Source organism: Tamandua tetradactyla, chromosome 7, assembly GCF_023851605.1.
Source record: "Tamandua tetradactyla isolate mTamTet1 chromosome 7, mTamTet1.pri, whole genome shotgun sequence".
NCBI classification, from domain to species: domain Eukaryota; kingdom Metazoa; phylum Chordata; class Mammalia; order Pilosa; family Myrmecophagidae; genus Tamandua; species Tamandua tetradactyla.
Window position 1 is genome coordinate 67,022,796 of NC_135333.1, and position 25,086 is coordinate 67,047,881.

General features: G+C 39.7%; 1 protein-coding gene across 4 annotated transcripts in view; it reads left to right on the forward strand.

The window, feature by feature from the left end:
- The window catches only part of GALNT8 (polypeptide N-acetylgalactosaminyltransferase 8), a 77,542-nt gene that overhangs the window by 10,546 nt on the left and 41,910 nt on the right, over nucleotides 1–25,086 (forward strand). For all 4 annotated transcript variants that reach the window (XM_077169766.1, XM_077169764.1, XM_077169767.1 and 1 more), the window contains exons 3-6: nucleotides 5,769–5,935; nucleotides 23,031–23,214; nucleotides 23,952–24,149; nucleotides 24,652–24,766. In XM_077169766.1, the coding sequence (XP_077025881.1) occupies nucleotides 5,769–5,935; nucleotides 23,031–23,214; nucleotides 23,952–24,149; nucleotides 24,652–24,766 (664 nt within the window). The remainder of the gene's footprint in view (nucleotides 1–5,768; nucleotides 5,936–23,030; nucleotides 23,215–23,951; nucleotides 24,150–24,651; nucleotides 24,767–25,086) is intronic.

Genomic DNA, 25,086 nt, shown 5'->3' on the forward strand with positions numbered 1-25,086 from the left:
TGAGGATGATATTAGCTGTGGGTTTTTCATATATTCCCTCTATCATTTTAAGGAAGTTCCCTTGTATTCCTATCTTTTGAAGTGTTTTCAACAGGAAGGGATGTTGAATCTTGTCAAATGCCTTCTCAGCATCAATTGAGATGATCATGTGATTTTTCTGCTTTGATTTGTTGATATGGTGTATTTCATTAATTGATTTTCTTATGTTGAACCATCCTTGCATACCTGGGATGAATCCTACTTGGTCATGATGTATAATTCTTTTAATGTGTTGTTGGATACGATTTGATAGAATTTTGTTGAGGATTTTTGCATCTATATTCATTAGAGAGATTGGTCTGTAGTTTTCTTTTTTTGTACTATCTTTGCCTGGTTTTGGTATGAGGGTGATGTTGGCTTCATCGAATGAATTAGGTAGGTTTCCCTCCACTTCAATTTTTTTGAAGAGTTTGAGGAGAGTTGGTACTAATTCTTTCTGGAATGTTTGGTAGAATTCACATGTGAAGCCGTCTGGTCCTGGACTTTTCTTTTTAGGAAGCTTTTGAATGACTGATTCAATTTCTTTACTTGTGATCGGTTTGTTGAGGTCATCTATTTCTTCTCGAGTCAAAGTTGGTTATTCATGTCTTTCCAGTAACCCGTCCATTTAATCTAAATTGTTGTATTTATTAGCGTAAAGTTGTTCATAGTATCTTGTTATTACCTCCTTTATTTCTGTGAGCTCAGTGGTTATGTCTCCTCTTCCATTTCTGATCTTATTTATTTGCATCCTCTCTCTTCTTCTTTTTGTCAATCTTGCTAAGGGCCCATCAATCTTATTGATTTTCTTATAGAACCAACTTCTGGTCTTACTGATTTTCTCTATTGTTTTCATGTTTTCAATTTCATTTATTTCTGCTCTAATCTTTGTTATTTCTTTCCTTTTGCTTGCTTTGGGGTTAGTTTGCTGTTCTTTCTCCAGTTCTTCCAAGTGGACAGTTAATTCCTGCATTTTTGCATTTTCTTCTTTTCTGATATAGGCATTTAGGGCAATAAATTTTCCTCTTAGCACTGCCTTTGCTGCGTCCCATAAGTTTTGATATGTTGTGTTTTCATTTTCATTCGCCTCGAGGTATTTACTAATTTCTCTTGCAATTTCTTCTTTGACCCACTTGTTGTTTAAGAGTGTGTTGTTGAGCCTCCACGTATTTGTGAATTTTCTGGCACTCCGCCTATTATTGATTTCCAACTTTATTCCTTTATGATCCGAGAAAGTGTTGTGTATGATTTCAATCTTTTTAGATTTGTTAAGACTTGCTTTGTGACCCAGCATATGGTCTATCTTTGAGAATGATCCATGGGCACTTGAGAAAAATGTGTATCCTGCTGTTATGGGATGTAATGTCCTATAAATGTCTGTTAAGTCTAGCTCATTTATAGTAATATTCAGATTCTCTGTTTCTTTATTGATCCTCTGTCTAGATGTTCTGTCCATTGATGAGAGTGGTGAATTGAAGTCTCCAACTATTATGGTATATGTGTCTATTTCCCTTTTCAGTGTTTGCAGTGTATTCCTCATGTATTTTGGGGCATTCTGGTTTGGTGCATAAATATTTATGATTGTTATGTCTTCTTGTTGAATTGTTTCTTTTATTAGTAGATAGTGTCCTTCTTTGTCTCTTTTAACTGTTTTACATTTGAAGTCTAATTTGTTGTATATTAGTATAGCTACTCCTGCTGTTTTCTGGTTGTTATTTGCGTGAAATATCTTTTCCCAACCTTTCACTTTCAACCTATGTTTATCTTTGGGTCTAAGATGTGTTTCCTGTAGACAGCATATAGAAGGATCCTGTTTTTTAATCCATTCTGCCAGTCTATGTCTTTTGATTGGGGAATTCAGTCCATTAACATTTAGTGTTATTACTGTTTGGATAATATTTTCCTCTGTCATTTTGCCTTTTGTATTATATATATCATATCTGACTTTCCTTCTTTCTACACTCTTCTCCATACCTCTGACTTCTGTCTTTTCGGTTCTGACTCTAGTGCTCCCTTTAGTATTTCTTGCAGAGCTGGTCTCTTGGTCACAAATTCTCTCAGTGACTTTTTGTCTGAGAATGTTTTAATTTCTCCCTCATTTTTGAAGGACAATTTTGCTGGATATAGGAGTCTTGGTTGGCGGTTTTTCTCTTTTAGTAATTTAAATATATCATCCCACTGTCTTCTAGCTTCCATGGTTTCTGCTGAGAAATCTACACATAGTCTTATTGGGTTTCCCTTGTATGTGATGGATTGTTTTTCTCTTGCTACTTTCAAGATCCTCTCTTTCTCTTTGACCTCTGACATTCTAACTAGTAAGTGTCTTGGAGAACGCCTATTTGGGTCTATTCTCTTTGGGGTGCGCTGCACTTCTTGGATCTGTAATTTTAGGTCTTTCATAAGAGTTTGGAAATTTTCAGTGATAATTTCTTCCTTAGTTTTTCTCCTCCTTTTCCCTTCTCTTCTCCTTCTGGGACACTCATAACATGTATATTTGTGCGCTTCATATTGTCATTTAGTTCCCTGATCCCCTGTTCGAGTTTTTCCATTCCTTTCCCTATAGTTTCTGTTTCTTTTTGGAGTTCAGATGTTCCATCCTCCAGTTCACTAATTCTATCTTCTGTCTCTTTAAATCTACCATTGTAGGTATCCATTGTTTTTTCCATCTTTTCTACTTTGTCCTTCACTCCCGTAAGTTCTGTGATTTTTTTTCAGTTTTTCTATTTCTTCTTTTTGTTCAGCCCATGTCTTCTTCATGTCGTCCCTCAATTTATCGATTTGGTTTTTGAAGAGGTTTTCCATTTCTGTTCGTATATTCAGCATTAGTTGTCTCAGCTCCTGTATCTCATTTGAACTATTGGTTTGTTCCTTTGACTGGGCCATATCTTCGATTTTCTGAGCGTGATCTGTTATCTTCTGCTGGCGTCTGGGCATTTAATCAGATTTCCCTGGGTGTGGGACCCAGCTGGTTGAAAGATTTTTCTGTGAAATCACTGGGCTCTGTTTTTCTTATCCTGCCCAGTAGGTGGCGCTCGTGGAGCTCATCTTTCTGCGGGTCCCTCCAGTAAAAGATGCTGTGGCTCCTTTAACTTTGGAAAACTCTCGCTTTAGGGGGGGGTCACCAGCTGAAGCGGCTTGGGGGAGTGCCAATCCAAATCTCTCAGCTGGCCCCCGGATCCGCACGCGGGGAGGGTCACCAGCCTCCACGGCTTGGGGGAGCGCCTGTCCAAATTTCCCAGCCTGCCCGGGGCACCAAGCTTGGCGGTGGCGCTCCAGCCGCCGCGGCTTGGGAGAGTGCCTATCCACTGTTCCCAGCCGGACCGGGAAGCCACGTGTTTGAAAGGGACCCCGGTCGCCGTTCTCCACAGCTTGGGGATCTCCGATCCAATTCTCCCAGCTGGTCTGGGGGGCCGTGCGTGGGGGGGGGGCACCAGCCGCCACGGCTTGAGGGAACCGCCTGTCCAATTCTCCCAGCTGGCCCGGGAAGGAGGGAGGGAGGGACTCCGGCCGCCTGCCGCCCTGGCCCGGGGAAGCCCGCGCTCCTTGGCGATCTCACCGGAGCGGGTTCTCCCAGCCAGTCAGCCGTTCCAGAAAAGGTTACGCTGTCTTCTTGGTCTCTGTCGTGGCTCCGGGAGCTGTTCTGTATGGTTTCTACTTTCCTAGTAGCTGTTCTGGAGGAGGAACTAAGACCCACGCGTCTTACTAAGCCGCCATCTTCTCCGGAAGTCCCCCTTGCAGTATTTCACTGTGTAGACAGAGTGTGGTATCAAATCCCTAATGCATGGGCCTCCCAGTTATCCATTTATAGAGAGATAGCCAATGTATTCCTGAGAGGGGGTACTGATTGGTCATAAGAGTTAGTGGGAGTACCTTTGGCCAAGGGGGTTCAAGCGTTTTTGAAAGTTTTGCTGATTTTAATTTCAGGATACCACTGGTTCTTTCATCTTTCCAGAAGATTGTGGATGGTAAAGATAGGGTAGTTTTTGAGAAAGGGGTCATATCTCAGAGTTCTTCTATAATCGTTCTGGTAAAGTATGTGCCTCCATCACTTGATATAAAAGTTGGGATTCCCCAGGTTATAAAGGCTATAGTTTTTCAGCAAGGAAATGCTTCAACCCATTTTGGAAATAGATAGCAATAACTAAAGCATATTCAAATCCCATGGAGGATGGACCCTCGATAAAATCCATCTGAAGGTGTTCAAAGAGCCCTTGAAGCTTTGGTTCCTGCCATGTCTCATCTTTACAGCTTTTCCAGGAATATGTTATGAACAAGTGACACATGATTTGAAAATAACCTCAGCTGTCTTTTTTTTTCTAGCTGTCTTTTTAAAAGATTCCCACAAATGTTGAATTGATACAGTAAGCAATTTATTTATTCCATGATGAGTAGATTCACAGAGACATTTAGTTAATATCCATTCGAAATTGTCTGGTGCTAACAAATGGCTCTCTTGAGAATGCCAGAGATTATTTGGATGAAGGGTACAACGATATTTTTTCCACTTTAAAATCAGAGGTTAATCATTGACTTTTTATAATGGTCCCTTTGGATCCCTCCAGGGCTTTATCCTACGAGGGTTTAGATAGGATCATAACTGTGGTTGAGGCAGCTTGTTTGGCATAATGATCTGCTAGAACATTTCCTTTAGCTTCCACATTATCTCGTTTTTACATGGGCTCTATCTTTATAGTGGCTATTGTTTTAGGAGTAAAACATATAAAAGTTCATTTTTAAATTAGGCTTCCAGCAGTGGTGAGAAACCTCTTTTGTTTCCAAAGCATCCCCAAGTCATGTACTACTCTAAATGCATCTCTCTCTCTGTATATATAGGCTTACGCTCTAACTTTGGCTAATTGACCAGCTCTACTAAGTGCAGTAAGTTCTGCCATCTGGGCTGATTGCTCCTCAGGTAGAGGACTAAAGGAGAGTTTAAATTGCTGATAGCCTATCCTGCTTGATAACCTCTAGTTTGAGTTTTGAGGTATGAGCCACCAACAAATAATATTAGGTCAAGGCTCTCAATGGAAGTCTCTAATAAATCTGAGTGGAGTATAGAGAGTTCTCTGACTCAGGGAAGACAATCATGAGGTGCACCCTCCTCTGGCAGGGGTGGGAGAGTGGGAGGATTCAGGGCATTGCAGGGGTGAATAGTAATGTGGGAGGGAGAGAGTATTGGGATCTCTTAAAGAATAAAAGCGTAACCAGTACCTAGCATAAGGTAAGCATTTAATAAAAGTAGGCTGATGCAAAAAATAAGTGTGTGTCCAGCACAATTCTCCAGACAGTTTACCCTGTCACTATAGGGGTGAAGTAGAGGGGTGTGTCAAAAATGACTAAAGGTTCTGAGAACACAGGGAATGAGTGACAGCAATGACAGAAAGAAGGGCTCTGTCAAAGAGATTAATTTGGGTCAGGGGCAAAGAATGGGAATCCCTCTGGGGTATGTGAAGCATCTACCAGATTAATCAAGAGAAATGGCTTTTTTTCCCTGTAGCAGAATAATTTTTACAAGCAATATAAAATCTGTACAGTGAGAGATGAGATAATAAACACCATTTGTTCTAAGCACCTTTTATGCATTAGCAAATATAATCTGGTGTGATAAGCAACTGAGAGGGTTTTCCTCTCTAATGCATTTGGGGAGTTGGTGGGTTGACTGATATATGAACAGAAGGGGAAGATTCGGTTGTTGTCTTTAAGCAATTAAAAATAATAGAAGTACAGTTATAAATAAATGCCTCTTATAGGTGTCTTCAGAAGATGTATTCTTCACAACTCCCATCCCTCGGTGTCATTCTCATATTCTTGGATGAAGCTCTGTCCATCATACTTCGGGCCATCACCAGCATCATTGACCGGACACCGTCTCGTGTACTGAAGGAGATCATCTTGGTGGATGATTTCAGCTCAAATGGTGAGCAACTTGATCAAGGAATAACAGCAAAAAACCACCATTGATAGACTGCACTAGGGTGGAAAGGGTTTTGGCTCAAAGTTTAAGGCATCTTGGGTTTTTCATGTAGGGAAGAGAAAGGATTATTTATGGAGGACCTATTTGTTCTGGGCACGTTTAATTTTCACAAAACTCAAGACAAATGATTGTGATCTCAATGACACAGATGAGGAAATGAAGACACAGAGAGATCCCAGGGTGTGCCCAAGTCACATGCCAATCAATGGCAGAGATGGGAGTCAGAACCAGGACTCTATGACTCCAAGACCACCTCTTTCCATGCACCAGGAGCAAGATGTGAGGGGGTGAGTGGGGTCTAAAGTAGAATATCAGATACCAAGAAGGGATTTGGAAATTCTCCCTATGAGAAAAACACCCTGGGGAATTACTACTGGAGAAAGGAGGGCTCTGGGTATCAAGACTCTTCACAGTGGCAGTGTCTCTTGTCCCATTTTCTAGTCTACTCAAGGAGGACACATGAAGAAGTGGGGAAGTGTGGACCTGGGCCCACAGTTTCTGAGTTCATAATCCCTGCTCCTCCCTTATAACCTCTATGACCATGCGTGACTTAACTTCTGCATGCACCCATTTTTTTATCTGCAAAGTACAGATGTTGATAATAATAATGACTGTCTCACTGGATTATGGTGAGAAAGGCAATAAAAATGGCAGCTAATACCATTTGTTCTAAACTCTTACATGCATTCGCTATTTTAGTCATTACAACAACCCTGTGACAAAGGTATCACTTTTTCCCCATTTCACAGGTGCAAAAAACTAAGGCATACATTAGCCAAGAAATTTGTTCAGTATTACACAGCTGGTAAGTGATAGAACTAAGATTTGACCTTACACTTCTAATTCCAGAGCTCTAGCTCTAACCACTATATATATTAGGATAATGCTTGGATTCTGAAGGGCTTTTAATACACAGTAACATCTCAGCAAGAATTGGCTATTAGTTTCATTATTAGAATTAAGTCATAACATCAGAGATTTAAGCTAGCCATATGGAAGAACTTCCTGACAGGGTTGTGAAGCAGTTGCCTGAGGAAGGCAGAATATGTTCCCTCTTGAGGACCTATAAATACAGGGCAGGTTATTACAGCCTCAAGTTAAGGGCAGTTTGACCTGAGAAGAGAAAGAGAAAGACAACCAAAATGACCTTTAAGGCTTTCTTTTTTGGATTTCCAGATACTAACAATATTTCTCTCCATCTTTCAAACAGCTTCCTCTCTAGTTGTTCCAATGTCATTGCACAAAAATTAAGAATGTATGAGTCCTACAGCAAAATTCTATTGGAAACAGAAGAAAAGAGAATGATTGACTTCACTCATTTGTGGGCCTGGAAACTGATATCAAGTTGTACATTTGGTTTTGCCAATAAGAAATAGGAGCTTGATTAGAAAGAGATTCTCACATACGCTCTGCACTCCTGGGCTCTATGCGATGACCCTAAGGTCAAGTCATCTCGTCTCTCTGGGCCTCAGCTACTTCATGGGGCAAATGAAATGGTTGAGCTGGAAAAACCCTCAGAGGTTTTTCCAGCTCAATGAATCGGTGGTTCTGTAATTCTGTGTTCCATGGTGGGGAGATAAGAGTTAATTCAAGACTTCTTCCTATGAAACAATAGTCAAAAGATAAAGGTCACCAATGTAGGGTAGACACTGTGTCAAACAAAGCTCACTATTGTTCCAAACTGTGCCACTGTCTGGCCGAATCCCTCTCACTTGGATCCAGAACCGATTTTTTTTTTCCTTAGGGATGATTTGTTTGGGTGGCCCCAGAAGAGGGAACTGTTAGACTAGCTTTGATTGGCATCACTGGAACAGAAATCAACTTCTCTCTCATTAATCATTGAAGCGCTAGCTAGATTGGGCCCACACTGAGCATAACTCGAAAATCTACTTTACTTCAAATGGAGCAAAATAATTGGAAGTCTCTACCACGAATATTCTAAGAGAAACTTACTATCCATGTGACTTTGGTGACAAGTCACTCAACTACTTCATGGCTCATTTTCCTCATCTGTAACATGGGGGAAATAACGCTCATAGGATCATTACAAGACTTAAATAATACATGGGAATTCCTCTGTTTGGGATTTGCTCCTAATAAATGTTAGCTAGGCTATTACTCTTATTTACTGTGATATCACTTGTAGTGCTGTTGCAATGCCACAACCTGATATTGGAATTGCTTCCCCATCCTTTCTTTCCTTAGATGTGAAGTTTCATTTGCATTCAGGTTAAATATTTCAAGTAGCAAAGAACTAATATAAGCTTTTCAGAAATGATACCAGTGTATATAAGACTTGATATTTTCTTCACAATTTTTAGCAAATTCCACAATTAGCAATTATTTATTGAGTTTCTACCATGTGCCTGGCACTGTGCATGGAAGAGGATGTCAGAAATTTCAAGAAGTTCCTTTTAGATGATGGGACCCATTGAGGGGACTGAGATGATCTAGGGAGGCTTCCTGGAGGAAGGGGCCTTGAGTGAGCACTTGAAGTATTGGTGAGATTTGAAAAGGGAGAGAATATTGGGAAATACTTCAGTGGGGGTAGGGTTGGCATAAGGACGGATTGGAGAGAAGAATGGTGTGAGGAAAGGTGCAGAAGTCAGAAGTACCCTGAACTTGCCAGCCTAGAATAAAGGGGTTGGGGAGGGGATCAGTGGGAGAGTAAGGCTGGGAAGGGAACATAGGTTTATTTTAGAATATACACTGAAGGGTCTTTAATTCTCATATTGAACTACAGACATTATTTATGAGGGGGTGACTCAGCAGCTGTGGCTCACGGAATTTTGAAGTTGGAAGGATACTGGCAGATTGTCCAGTCCTTCTCTGTAAATTGAGGAAACAGAGACTCCCATAATAGAAAGTAACACAGAATTTGGTTGTGATAGAGCCTTAATTTGAGTCTAGATATCTAGGACTTATGGCAATCCCTTCTGATTACTCATATATATATATATATATGTATGTATATTGACAAAACACAACCACATCCAAACACAGACACTGTTAACATATGAACATTCCATACTTGGTGTATAATCAATGGCTCACAATATCATCACATATTGTATATTCATCACCATGATAATTTCTTAGAACATTTGCATCACTCCAGAAAAAGAAATAAAAAGAAAAAAAAAGCAAACGCATACATACCATACCCCCTACCCCCCAATGACCAGTAGCATTTCATCTACCCAATATATTTTAACTTTGTTCCCCCTGTTTTTTTTCTATACCCCTTACCACTCCCTTTCATTGATCACTAGTATTTCAATCTACTCAGTTTATTTTAACATTTGTTCCCCCTATTACACATTTATTATTAATCCATGTTTTTTCCCATCTGTCCACATCATACATAAAAAGAGCATCAGACACAAGGTTTTCACACACAGCCACACTGCGAAAGCGATATCATTATATAATCATCTTCAAGAAACATGGCTGCTGGAACATAGCTCTACAGTTTCAGGCACTTCCCTCTAGCCTCTCTAATATACTTACACTAAAAAGCGGGTATCTTTATTATGCATAGGAATAACCTCCAGGGTAACCTCTCCACTCTGTTTGAAATTTGTCAGCCACTGATACTTTATTTTGTCTCATTTCTCTCTTCCCCCTTTTGGTCAAGAAGGTTTTCTCAATTCCTTGGTGCTGAGTCCCAGCTCATTCTACAATTTCTGTCCCACGTTGCCAAGGAGGTTTACACCCCTGGGAGTCATGCCCCAAGTAGAGAGGGGAAGGGTGGTGAGTTTGTTTGCCATGTTGGCTGAGAGAGAGATAGGCCAGATCTGAGCAATCAAAAAAATTCTCTGGGGGGTGACTCTTAGGCTTAATTTTAAGTATGCTTAACCTATTCTTTGCAGGGATAAGTTTCATATGAACAAATTCCAAGATTGAGGGCTTGGTCTATTGATTTGGTTGTCCCCACTGCTTGTGAGAATGTCAGGAATTCTCCAAATGGGGAAGTTGAGTTTTCCCCCTTTATCACCATTCCTCCAAGAGGACTTTGCAAATACTTCTTTATTCACTGTTTAAATCACTCTGGGATTTAATGGGGCATCACACTGGGCAAACCTACAAAATCTCCTGTCCTATTCAAGTTTCCATATACTTATAGTGTTCAATTAACCTGTGCATATAAGTTTTATAAAGAAATGCGTTAGTCAAAATACAAATTTTGTACTAAGTAAACATTTTTTGCTTTAGTCTCACACAGAAGTTGAAGTTTTAAAATATGAATGACCATCTATTTTCAACACCCTGCAGCACTGACATTCCTTTCTTCTTCTTCATGCAAAAACATTTTTTACTTTGTACAGTTAGTCACTATCATTGTACACTCTAGGCATTCCTAGATTATACCATCACAGTCTTTACTGTCTATCTTTCCTTCTGGTTTCGTATGTGCCTCCAGCCCTCTTCCATCATTCTCACATTCAGTGTACTTACATTATTGTGCTACAATCAGCTAGTATTGTGCTATCTATTTCTGAATTTTTACAATCAGTCCCTCTGCACAATCTGTATCCCTTCAGCTGTAATTACCCAATATCTACCCTATTTCTATCTCCTGATGACCTCAGTTCTTAGTTGAAATTCTCCAAGTTCATTCATTAATATTAGTTCATATCAGTGAGACCATACAGTACGTGTCCTTTTGTTTCTGGCGAATCTCACTCAGCATAATGTCCTCAAGGTCCATCTACGTTGTTACATAATTCATGACTTTATTCTGTCGTACAGTTCCTTAATATTCTATTGTATGTATATATCACAGCTTGTTTAGCCACTCATGTGCTGATGGACATTTGGGCTGTTTCCACCTCTTGACAAGGATAAATAATGCTGCTATAAACATTGGTGTGCAAATGTCCGTTTATGTCCTTGCCCTCATATCCTCTGAATAGATACTTAGCAGTGGTATTGCTGGATCATATGGCAATTCTATATTTAACTTCCTGAGGAACTGCCAAACTGCCTTCCATAGTGGTTGTATATTTTACATTCCCACCAACAGCAAATAAGTGTGCCTCTTTTTCCGCATCCTCTCCAGCACTTGTCGTTTTCTGTGTTACTGATAATGGCCATTCTAGTGGGTGTGAGGTGATATCTCATTTTGGTTTTGATTTGCATTTCCCTATAGCCAGGGAAGTTGAGCATCTTTTCATGTGCTTTTTAGCCATTTGCATTTCCTCTTCTGAGAAGTGTCTGTTCATTTCTTTTGCCATTTTGTAATTGGGTTGTTTGTCCATTTGCTGTTGAGTTGAACAATCTCTTTGTTCTGGTTTGCTAGCTGCCAGAATGCAATATACCAGAAATGGAATGGCTTTTAAAAAGGGGAATTTGATGAGTTGCTAGTTTACAGTTCTAAGGCTGAGAAAATGTCCCGATTAAAACAGGTCTATGGAAATGTCCAATTTAAGGCATCCAGAAAAGATACCTTGGTTCAAGAAGGCCGATGATGTTCAACGTTTCTCTCTCAGCTGGAAGGGCACATGGTGAACATGGCATCTGCTGGCTTTCTCGTGGCTCTACCAAAAAAGGACTCTCTTCAAAGTGTTTTCTCTTTTAAAGGATTCCAGTAAGCAACTCCACCTTCAGTGGGTAGAGACACACCTCCATGGAAACCATCTAATCAAAAGTTACCACCCACAATTAGGTAGGTAACATCTTCATGGAAACAATCAAAATGTTCCCACCCAGCAGTACTGAATGAGGATTAAAGGGCATGGCTTTTCTGGGGTCCACCACAGAAAAGCCAGCACATTCCACCCTTTGGACCCCCAAAAGACATGCTTTTTCCAAATGCAAAATACAGTCATTCCATAACAATATCAGAAAACCTTAAACCTTTTGGTAGCAATGCAAATGAAGTACAAAATTAGAGACAGTATAAAATCTCAAGTCAGTTACAGGCATGGTCTATCCTAAGGCAAAATTATCTCCATTTGCTCTGGACCTTTGAAAACTCATAACAAGTTATTTGCTGCCCACATATAAAGGAGGAACATTCGTAGGATACATATAAACATTTCCATAGGGAGGAAGGAACACAGGGGTCACTGGACCTATACAGTTTCGAAAACCTGCAGGGCAAAGTCCATTAGATTTCAAAGTCTGAGAGTCATTTATCCTAAGGGCTTTAGAAAGTGGCAGTCCCACCCCTTCCAAAGGGCTACACAGAGGCCTGCCTCTCTCCAAATACAACCTTGGGGGACATTGGGGAGACCACCTTTCTCTCGGCTCCACCCTCTCCAAGCATTGGGGCCACACCCAGGCTCTCTGCCATCTCCTGGGCACACGCTCAACCCCTCCATGTGGTGGCAGCCAGGCTCTCTCCAAACCCCAAGGAATGTGCTTCACCTTCTCCAAGGCCTGAGGTGGCATGACTCTTCCACTGCAACGAGGTGGAAGGCTCATCCTCTGCCTTTGGGGCAAACTCACCCTCTTCATGGGCTTGGGTGGGTCTGCTTTCATTCTTTTGCATGTGGATATCTTGACTTCAGACTTCAGCCTCCATGGTTTTGCCTGTGAAGTTATTTTTCCTCCAATGTGTCCCTTCTCTGAACCCCCCAGTCCAGACTGGCAGCGGCTCTGTTTATACAGGTCCCATAGCACTCTCATTGGCTTTCTATGCAGTAGCCTTGGATCATGCCCATCAGAGATAAGGAGCTTCCATAGATCCTTTCTGGATAACTCCATGTCCAATCCTGGCTTTCTCTGAAATGGCTGAATGGTTTCACATTTGGTCAAGACCTCATGTGGGGCACTATTCTCTGGGGTCTCTCTTCCTGGAAGCCCAGAATTTTCCAGAACATCAATTTCTAGTTTCTTTTTACTCAAGAGTTCAGTTTTCAGCTTATCTCTCTCCTGTCCGCATTTCACTATAAGCTGTGAGGAGAAATCAGGCTGCCCTTTTGACATTTAATTTGGAGATCTCTTCTGATAAATATCCAAGTTTCTGGCTTTTAAAATCTGCCTTCCAGCCAAAGCCACTAGTCAACTTTGCCAGATTATCTGCACTTTCAAGACAAGGCTTGCTTTCTTCCCAGTCTGCAATAGCATGTGCCTTATCTCTGTCTAAAGCCTGGTCAGAGGTATCCTTAGAGTCCATATTTCTACCAACAGTCTCGTCAAAGCATTCTAGGCCTTCTCTATGAAGTGCCTTACAACTTCTTCAAAATCTTCCCCTTATCCATTTAAAAAGCTATTTCAACATGTTTGGTATTTGCAAACTGCAGCAGCACCCCACTCCCAGTACCAAAATCTGTTCTAGTTTGCTAACTGCCAGAATGCAATATACCAGAAATGGAATGGCTTTTTAAAAGGGAAATTTAAAATGTAGGGAAATATCTCATAAATCTTATAATTGGAGGCGGTTTTATAGACCTTACACCCAAAGCATGAGCACTGAAAAAATAAATAAATAAATGCGAACTCCTCAAAATTACACACTTTTGTGCATCAAAGAACTTCATCAAGAAAGTAGAAAGACAGCCTACACAATGGGAGACAATATTTGGAAATGACATATCAGATAAAGGTCTAGTATCCAGAATTTATAAACAGATTGTTCAACTCAACAACAAAAAGACAACCAATCCAATTACAAAATGGGAAAAAGACTTGAACAGACACTTCTCAGAAGAGGAAATACAAATGGCCAAAAGGCACATGAAGAGATGTTCAACGTCCCTGGCCATTAGAGAAATGAAAATCAAAACCACAATGAGATATCATCCCACACCCACCAGAATGGCCACTATCAACAAAACAGAAAATGACAAGTGCTGGAGAGGATGTGGAGAAAGAGGCACACTTATTCACTGTTGGTGGGAATGTCAAATGGTGCAACCGCTGTGGAAGGCAGTTTGGCGGTTCCTCAAAAAGCTGAATATAGAATTGCCATATGACCCAGCAATACCACTGCTAGGTATCTACTCAGAGGACATAAGGGCAAAGACACAAACGGACACTTGCGCACCAGTGTTTATAGCAGCATTATTTACAATTGCAAAGAGATGGAAACAGCCAAAATGTCCATCAACAGACGAGTGGCTAAACAAACTGTGGTATGGAATATTATGCAGCTGTAAGACAGAATAAACTTATGAAGTATGTAACAACATGGATGGACCTTGAGAACATTATACTGAGTGAGACTAGCCAAAAACTAAAGGACAAATACTGTATGGTCTCACTGATATGAACTGACATTAGTGAATAAACTTGGAATATGTCGTTGGTAACAGAGACCATCAGGATATAGAAATAGGGTAAGATATTGGGTAATTGGAGCTGAAGGGATACATACTATGCAACAGGACTGGATAAAAAAAACTCAGAAATGAATAGCACAATACTACCTAAGTGTAATATAATTATGTTAAAACACTGAAGAAAGCTGCATATGAGAATGATAGAGGGAGGAGGGCTGGGGGCATAAATGAAATCAGAAAGAAAGATAGATGTTAAAGATCGAGATGGTATAATCTAGGAATGCCTAGAGTGGATAATAATAGTGAAATGTACAATGTACAAATTTTAAAAATGCTTTTGCATGAGGAAGAACAAAGGAACGTCGTTACTGCAGGGTGCTGAAAATAGATGGTAATTAGTATTTTTAAATGTCACCTTATGTGTGAGACTAAAGCAAAAAATGTTACAAAATTTATATTTTGACTAGTGCATTTCCTAATATAACTTATGTAGATATTTTGATTGAACACCATAAGTACTTGGAATCTTGGGTAAGACATGAGATTTTGTTGATTTGTCCAGAGTGATGCCTTGATGAATCCTAGAGTGATTCGATCAGTGAGTGGAAAAGTATTTGCAAAGCACCCTTCAGGGAATGGTGAGAGCGGGGAGAAATGCAACGTCCCCAAGTTGAATTCTTGATATTCTCACAAGCAGTTGGGATAACCAAAGCTATAGGCTAAGCCCCCAGTCTTGGGGTTTGTTCATATGAAACTTAACCCCACAAAGGATAGGTCAAGTCTACTTAAAATTTAGGCCTAAGAGTCACTCCCAAGAGAGCCTCTTTTGTTGCTCAGATGTGGCCTCTCTCTCCAGCCAACACAACAAGCAAACTTACCACCCTCCCTCTGTCTATGTGGGACATGACTCCCAGGAGTGTGGACCTTCCTGGCAACGTGGGACAGAGATCCTGGAATGGGCTGAGACTCCGCATGAAGGGATTGAGAAAAACCCTAGAATGAGCTGAGAATTAACATCAAGGGATTGAGAGAACCTTCTCCACCAAAAGGGGGAAAAGTGAAATGAGACAAAGTGTCAGTGGCTGAGAGATTCCAAACAGAGTGGAGAGGTAATCTGGAGGTTATTCTTAACGCATTAAGTAGATATCACCTTGTTGTTCAAGATGTAGTGGAGAGACTGGAGGGAACTGCCTGAAAATGTAGGGCTGTGTTCCAGGAACCATGTTTCTTGATGATGATTGAACAATGATATAGCTTTCACAGTGTGACTGTGTGATTGTGAAAACCTTGTGTCTGATGTTCTTTTTATCTACATTGTCAACAGACGAGTAGAATATATGGAATAAAAATAAATAATAAGGGGAACAAATGTTAAAATAAATTTAGTTTGAAATGCTAGTGATCAATGAAAGTGAGAGGTAAGGGGTATGGTATGTATAATCTTTTTTTTCTGTTTTCGTTTTATTTTTCTGTTGTCTTTTTATTTCTTTTTCTAAATCGATGCAAATGTTCTAAGAAATAATGAATATGCAACTATGTGATATTAAGAATTACTGATTATATATGTAGAATGGAATGATATCTTAATGTTTTGTTTGTTTGTTAATTTTTTTAAATTAATAAATAAAAATTTTTAGAAAAAGGGGAATTTAGTGAGTTGCTACTTTACAGTTCTAAGGCTGAGAAAATGTCCCAATTAAAACAGGTCTATGTAATGTTCAACTTAAGGCATCCAGGGAAAGATACCTTGGTTCTAGAAGGCTGATGATGTTCAATGTTTCTCTCTCAGCTGGAAGGGCACATGGTAAACATGGTGGCATCTGCTGGTTTTCTTGTAGCTCTACCAAAAAGGACTCTCTCCAAAGTGTTTCCTCTTCCAGTAAGCAACTCCACCTTCAGTGGGTGGAGACACACCTCCTATGGAAATCAGCTAATCAAAAGTTACCACCCACAATTGGGTGGGTCACATCTTCATGGAAACAATCAAAATGTTCCCACCTGGCAATATTGAATGAGGATTAAAAGTCATGACTTTTCTGGGGTCTACCACAGGTTCAAACTGGCACACTCTTTATATATTCTGTATACTAGACCTTTATCTGATGTGATGTTTCCAAATATTGTCTCCCATTGTGTAGGCTGTGTACTTTCTTGACAAAGTTCTTTGATGCACAGAAGTGTTTAATTTTGAGGAGTTCCCATTGATCTATTTCTTTCTTCAATGTTCGTCCTTGGGTATAAGATGTAGGAAACCACTTCCTATTACAAGTTTTATATTTCCCTACATTTTCTTCTAAAAATTTTATGGTCTTAGATCTAATATTTAGGTCTTTGATCAATTTTGAGTTAATTTTTGTATAGGGTGTGAGATATGGATCCTTTTTCATTCTTTTGCATGTGGATATCCAGTTTTCCAAGCATCATTTATTGAAGAGACTGTTGTGTCCCAGGTGAGTTGGCTTGACTGCCTTATCAAAGAGCAATTGTCCATAGATGAGAGGGTCTATATCTGAACACTCTACTACATTCCATTGGTCAGTATATCTATCTTTATGCCAGTACCATGCAGTTTTGACTACTGTAGCTTTGTAAAACACCTTGAAATCAGAAAGTATGAGACCTCCGACTTCATTTTTCTTTCTCAGGATATTTTTAGCTATTTGGGGCACCCTGCCCTTCCAAATGAATTTGGTTATTGGTTTTTCTATTTCTGCAAAGTAAGTTTTGGGGATTTTAATTGGTATTGCATTGAATCTATAAGTTAATTTAGGAAGAATTGACATTTTAACTATATGTAGTCTTCCACTCAAGGAACACAGTATGCCCTTCCATTTACTTAGGTCTTCTGTGATTTCTTTTAGCAATTTCTTTTAGTTTTCTTTGTGTAGGTCTTTTGTATCCTTAGTTAAATTAATTCCTAAATGTTTTATTCTGTTGGTTGCAATTGTAAATGGAATTTTTTGATATTATCTTGATTTCCCTATCAGTTTGCTCATTAATACTGTATAGAAACACTACATATTTTTGAGTGCTGATCTTGTAACCTGCTATTTTGCTGTACTAATTTATTAGCTCTGATAGTTTTGCTATGGATTTTTTGGGGGGGTTTAACAAAAAGTGTCATATCATCTGCAAACAATGAGAGTTTTACTCTTCCTCTCCAATTTCGATGCCTTGTATTTCTTTTTCTTGTCTAATTGTTCTGGCTAGAACTTCCAATCCAATGTTAAATAACAATGGTGGCAGCGGACATACTTGTCTTGTTCCTGATCTTAGGGGGAAAGCATTCAGTTTTCCCCTATTTAGGATGATGTTAGCTGTGGGTTTTTCATATATTCCCCTTATCATGTTGAGGAAGTTCCCTTCTATGCCTATCCTTTGAAGTGTTTTCAACAAGAAAGGATGTTGAATTTTTTCAAATACCTTTTCTGTATCAAATGAGATGATCATGTGGTGTTTCTGCTTTGATTTGTTGTACGGAGTATTACATTAATTGATTTTCTTATGTTGAACCATCCTTGCATACCTGGGATCAATCCTACTTGGTCATGGCGTATAATTCTTTTAATGTGCTGCTGGATTTGATTTGCAAGAATTTTGTTGAGGACTTTTGCATCTATATTCATTAGAGAGATTGCTTTGTAATTTTCTTTTCTTGTAGTATCTTTGACTTTGGCATGAGGGTGATTTTGACTTCACAGAATGAGTTAGGTAGCCTTCCCTCCTCTTCAATTTTTTTGAAGAGTTTGAGCAGGATTGGTACTAATTCTTTCTTGAATGTTTGGTAGAATTCCCATGTGAAACCATCTGGTCCTGGACTTTGCTTTTTTGGGAACTTTTTAATGACTGATTCAATTTCTTTACTTGTGATTAGTTTGTTGAGGTCATCTGTTTCTTCTCAAGTCAATATTGGTTGCTCATGACATTCTAAGAAGTTGTCCATTTCATCTACATTGTCTAGTTTATTTAATATAAAGTTGGTCATGGTATCCTCTCATTACTTCCTTTAGTTCTGTGGAATCAGTGGTTATGTCTCCTCTTCCATTTCTGATTTTATTTATTTGCATCCTCTCTCTTCTTTTTGTCAGCCTTGTTAAGGGTCCACCAATTTTATTGATTTTCTCATAGAACCAACTTCTGGTTTTCTTGATTGTTTTCATGTTCTCAATTTCATTTATTTCTGCTCTAATCTTTGTTATTTCTTTCCTTTTGCTTGCTTTGGGATTAGTTCTTTCTCTAGTTCTTCCAAATGAACAGTTAATTCCTTGATTTTTGCTCCTTCTTCTTTTTTGATATAGGCATTTAGAGCAATAAATTTCCCTCTTACCACTGCCTTTGCTGCATCCCATGTATTTTGCTATGTTGTGTTTTCATTTTCATTTGCCTCAAGATATTTATGGATTTCTCTTGTAATTTCTTCTTTGACCCACTGGTTGTTTAAGCATGTGTTGTTGAGCCTCCATATATTTGTGATTTTTCTGGCCCTCTGCCTGTTATTGCTTTCCCACTTTATTCCTTTATGATTCAAGAAAATGTTTTGTATGATTTCAATCTTTTTAAATTTATTGAGACTTGCTTTGTGACCCAACATATGGTCTATGCTTGTGAATGATCCATAAGCACTTGAGAAAAAGGTGTATCCTGCTTTTGTGGGGTGTAAGTTCTATAAATGTCTGTTAAGTCTGGTTCATTTATTGTATTATTCAAATTGTCTCTTTTCTTATTTATCCTCTATCTAGATGTTCTGTCCATTGATGAGAGCAGGGAATTGAAGTCTCCACCTATTATGGTAGATGTTGTCTATTTCTTTTTTCAATGTTTGCCTCATGTATTTTTGAGCACTCTGGCTTGGTACATAAATGTTTATGATTGTAATGTTTTCTTGTAGAATTATTCCTTGTATTGATACATAGTGTCCTTCATTGTCTCTTTTAATTGTTTTACATTTGAAGTCTAATTTATTGGATATTAGTATAGCTACTGCTGCTCTCTTCTGATTGCTTTTTGCATGAAACATCTTTTCCCAACCTTTCACTTTCACCCTGTTTTTGTTCTTGGATCTAAAGTGCGTCTCCTGTAGACACCATATGGATGGGTCCTGTTTTTTAATCCACTCTGACAGTCTATGTCTTTTGATTGGGGAGTTTAATCCATTACCATTTAGTGTTATTACTGTAGGAGCTGTACTTTCTTCTACCATTTTGCCTTTGGGATTTTATATGTCATATCTATTTTTCCTCTTTCTACCATTACAAATAGTCTTCATTTCTACATTCTTCTCCAGAACTCCATCTCCTGTCTTTTCCTATCTGTCTCTAGCACTCCCTTTAGTATTTCTTGCCGAGCCAATCCCTTAGTCACAAATTCTCTCAGTGACTTTTTATCCGAAAACCTTTTAATTTCCCCCTCATTTTTGAAGGACAATTTTGCTGGATATGGAATCCTTGGTTAGCAGTTTTTCTCTTGTAGAAACTTTTATATACCATGTCACTGTCTTCTTGCCTCCATGGTTTCTGCTGAGAAATCTACACATAGCCTTATTGGGCTTCCCTTGTAAGTGATGGATTGCTTTTCTCTTGCTGCTTTCAAAGTTCTCTCTTTTTCCTTGACACCTGACATTCTGATTAGTAAGTGTCTTGGAGTATGTCTATTTGGATCTATTCTGTTTGGGGTATGCTGCATTTCTTGGATCTGTAGTTTTAAGACTTTCGGAAGAGTTGGAAATTTTTCAGTGATAATTTCCTCCATTAGTCTTTCTCCTCCTTTTCCCTTCTCTTCTCCTTATGGGACATCCACAAAAGGCATATTCATGTACTTCATGTTGTCATTCAATTTCCTGAGTCCCTGCTCATATTTTTCTATTCTTTTCCCTATATTTTCTTTTTCTTGTCAAATTTCAGATGTCCCACTCTCCAGTTCACTAATCCTATCTTCTGCCTCTTGAAATCTAACATTGTAGGTTTCCATTGTTTTTTTCATCTCTTCTACTGTGCCTTTCATTCCCATAAGTTCTGTGATTTGTCAGACTTTTGATTTCTTCTTTTTGTTTGCCCATTGCTTTCTTTATATCCTCCCTCAGTTCATTGATTTGATTTTTTATGAGATTTTCCATGTCTGTTTGAACATCCTGAATTTATTGTTTCAACTCCTGTATTTCATTTGAATTGTTGATTTGTTCCTTTGACTGGGCCATAGCTTCAATTTTCTTAGTATGATTCATTATTTTTTGCTGACATCTAGGCATTTAATTTCCTTAATTAGTTTATTTTGGAGATTGTTTTCACTCTTTAACTAGGATTTTCTTGCTGGATAGCTTTGTTCTGTATCTGTTCTTTGACATTCAGTTCAGCTTATTCTAGACCTCTAGCATAGGTTTTGTTTAAAGGATCAGAATTTTTCAGTTCTTGTTTCTTGCCCTACCTGTATGGTGCCTTTTTTTTTTTTTTCCTCAGGAGGGTCTACTTAGGTATTATAGACCCCAGTCAGATTTTCCCAGACAAGACTGGCCCTCTCTCAGGAGGAAAGAGTCACCTGCAACAGTTTTCCCTGAGCGTGAGACACAGCAGGTTGACAGACTTTCCTATGAAGCCTTTAGACTCTATGCTTTTCTTATCCTGCCCAGTATGTGGTGCTTGTCTGCCCGCGGGTCCCACCAGCATAAAGTGATGTGGTACCTTTAACTTCAGCAGACTCTTCTTGCTGGGGGCATTGTTGCGACATGAGAGATTGTTTGTTGGCTTTAATTGCTTCAGTTTTCCAGTCCTTGGGGTCTGAATTCCTTGAGTGAGGATTCCACTTGAGCTACACCCCACCCCTCTCCTGGGGAAGGCACAGCCTTCAGGGAATTACCTCCTTTCACCTGACCAGTCTCTTTGTCTCTCAGACAAGCTTAATTCCACTTTTGCCTGGGGCAGTTGGAGCCTGAGAAGCCTTACAGTTGTATCTAAAGAGCAGTTAAGCAGTAGAAACACAGCAAAAAAAAAAAAAAATCCTTTTCAGAGCAGGACCCTCCATTCCTTGGCTCACTAATCAAGCATTTAGATTGGGGTATTGCTCTATGTATCTCCAAGTCCTATGTGGCCTTTCTTTTTTTTTAAGGTCCAGACCTTTTTGAGTATTTTGTACTGTCCAATCCAAAAAAGCCTCTGTTTTTTTTTTCTGTCAGCCCTGCCCCTTCTGTTTTGGGGCAAAAAAAATTGTAACTTTAGCTTTTATTCGAGGTTTAGCTGAGCTGGGGACCTATTTTTAGTAGTCAGAATTTGTTAACTAATTCCACAATTGGAGCTTGGTTGAGCTCAGCCCCTTGCTGTTAGTAGTCTCTTTCCTTTCTCCTTTGGGAAGCAGACTGTGGGGGAGCGGCACTGGCCTCCACAGCTTGGGGGACTCATGGTTCTGGGTGGACTGCAGCTGGTCCAGCTTGTCCAGACTGGGGAATGCTGTGTGTCCGGTCAGTGATGTGGTCCCAGCAGTTGTTCTGTGCTGTTCCTGGCTATTTTACTAGTTGTTCTGGAGAATGAACTAAATTCCACACCTCACCAAGCTGCTATCTTCAAAGTGCTGCTCTGATTACTTCTTAAAAGTAGTTCAAGGATGAATATAGTGTCTTCCCACCTTGGCTTCCCCTAGGTCACTCCTACTAGAAGCAAAGCCTCAGACCCATTGGCTTTCAACACCTCAAAAATTGAGTCAGTTCACATTGAGTGCCCTGGAAAAGGGCCAAAATAGGGCAATTCTTAGTGCCCTAACCATGTAGGTAATGATTCCAGATTTTGACCGCTCCAGAGTTCACAAATCTATTCTTCTGAAAGAGGAATGAGCGAAGATTTTATCCCTTGATTATAGAGGAGAGGAGAGAAGAGGCAGGGAGACCTTGATAAACCCAACCAGGTATTACATTGCTCTAGAGACAGCATGGCATGGTGGTTAAAGATTGCATGGGCTTATTTCCTGGGCATGCCACTGACTAGATATGTGACCTGAGCTAGTTTCTTATCTTCTCTGTGACTTAGTTTCTCCATTTTAAAATGGGGGTGTTGTAGTGCCTACTTCATAGGGTTATTTGAGAATTCAGTGAATGGGTATTTAGTTATTCTGCATGTTGTTTATGTTGATTTGCATGCCAATTGCACCTGGTAGGCTGAGTCAACGAATAGAGGCAGAGATAGGATATATAAAAAGAGGGGAGAGACGAAAGGAAAAAAACTGTTAACAGTTTCAGAATAGTAAACCTTGTTTGCATAATTTGGGGCATCAACTCATTAGCTTGAAGCTGCCAAAAAGATTAGTCCAGGCATTCTGTCCCCACTGGTCCTTGAGAGGCTAGTAGTTTTATTTTGTGTATCTAAAACAAAACACAGTATTTTTCAGGTGCTTATGTCTCCAGAAAATCTTGAGAGTTCAGCTGCAGAGAAGGTGTTCCAGGCTTTCTCTGTGCAATGCCTGCCCATCAGTACCTCTTAGTTATGCCAGGCCTGGCCTACTCATTCTCATAAGAATTTCTCTATACCTATAAAGCAGTTAGAACAATGCCTGGCATGGAGTAAGCAGGATTTAATGGTTAGCTATGGCTTTTTCTAAGATTGCCTAGCTATAAGGGAAAGGAGATTTGGAATGGTAAGATTAAACCTCAGCTTGGAAGGCAGAGGAGAGGTAGGTGAGGAGGAAACATTGCTTATTTTCTCAATCTAGGCTGTTGAATTGATCAGCCTAGGCTGTAGAGAGCCTAACCATGAGTATATAATAATGTGAAATTTCTGCACCACATTGATTATTGCATTTAGAAAGTCTACAGATATGTATTTGGTTGGCAGGGGAACTAAAGGAAGACTTGGATGAGCAGATTAAGCTTTACAACCAGAAGTATCCAGGATTATTGAGAATAATACGGCACACTGAGAGAAGAGGTCTTGCTCAAGCACGTAACACTGGCTGGGAAGCTGCTACGGCTGATGTGGTCGCCATTTTGGATTCTCATATTGAAGTGAACATTGGGTGGTAAGCTTTGGTGGGGTTTCTTCTTCTGGGAAAGGGGACAAAGCAGATACTGCACATTTACTGAGTACAAAGTGAGATTTTGTAGAAATAGGGAAAATCAACATCAGGCCTTAAACAAAAGAATATGCGAAAGAGAAAATTCTTTTACACAGAGATTTTTATTTTTAAGGAAAGTAGTCTAGTGTTAGAGAAAAAGCACTGGGCTACAAATAAAAATGGATTGGATCCTGGTTCTGACGGCCAAATATTTTGTGACATTGTACAAGTCATTTCACCTAACTAGACATTTGGTCGTATCTCTAAAGTGAACAGATTGCCCTTTAGTGTGTCCTAAGGCTTTTCTCAGCACTGAAATTGCAAGATATAAAGAGATCTCTGTTCTTTGGGTAATGTGAAGAATTACAAAATAAAGAAATCTCATTTTGGAAATAGGGAGCTCAAAGAGATGACATAAATTCAGGCAGAATAGTGATGGACCTTGTTTACAATGGCCTGGAGCTGGTGCTTCTATCTTAATTTCAAATCTGCTCTTTACTTAGGTCAGTAGCTAGTAGACCCAGATTTCCTGGAAGCCATAGATGGTCTCTTGATTCTGGAAAGTCCTACTCATCAGCTAGTACAGCCTAGATGGAGAAAGTATTCAATGTCAGGGCAAGGTACCTGGAGTGGCTTTGTCTACTTGCTCCTGATGCTTGCTGTCATATCCAAACTGGGCTTCCCAGACACTCCTTTTCTAGGGCGGAGCCTATCTTGGCTCGGATTCAGGAAGACAACACCGTGATTGTGTCTCCTGTGTTTGACAACATTAATTTTGACACTTTTGCATTGGAAAAGTATGAGTTGGCAGTTGATGGGTTTAACTGGAAACTTTGGTGCCGCTATGATGTGCTGCCGCAGGCCTGGATTGATCTGCATGATGTCACTGCTCCAATAAAGTAAGTCTGATGGAGGCTCATGGATCTTGATTAGCACAAGGGAAGGCAGAAATGAACTAGGGATTTATGTTTTATGGTAGTGAGGGGGTTATGGATGAGAGAAATGGAGGGAGTTGGGAATAGAGTAGAGGACAGGGAAGGGGGAATGGCCACCAGTGAACTGATTACAATGAGAAATCACAGATATCTTGGGCTATTTAGGTACCTATTAGGCAAAATAAAGCAAAATATTTAATGTTTTAAAAAACCTTTGTGTCAGATCAGTTTAATAAGCATTTATCAGGCTATGAAGTAAGGATACCAAGATGAAAAAGATGCAATTTCAAGATAATTCAAAGCAAAGTTATGATAACACAGGGGGCAAGGGAAGGCTACATATACTTACAGTAAAACTTTAGGGAAGGCCTTCAGGATAAGAAGAGACTTAGGCTTTCCACCCCTCATCTACACCCTGACCTGTTCCTCACAGAGCAGCTGGAAACTCTTACTGTGTACTCTACAGGAGTCCTTCCATCATGGGCATCCTGGCTGCCAACAGGCTCTTCTTGGGAGAGATCGGGTCCCTGGATGGTGGAATGCTGGTCTATGGTGGAGAGAACGTGGAACTTAGCCTGAGGGTGGGTACATTTTGCTTCTGTTTATGGGACAAAGCAGAAAGGGAGCTAACAGGAGTATAATGCTATCTCTGGAATCTTGGAGCAAGACTGAATGTCCTTGCATCAAGAGGTGGACAAATTCTCATGTTTTCAGGTCATTAGGCCAAGGAGGAGTAGGAGATAGGATTTCCGGTGAGCAGCTTTCTGGTATGGGCCTATGTAATTTGGGAGGTATGGTGAGAAGGGATAGAGGTCAGACTGAGCAAATGGTGTCTGTATTTCCTCTAAGAATGCCAAACATTTTCTAAGAATCTCCTGGAGTAAGTTGACTTTGGCAATTC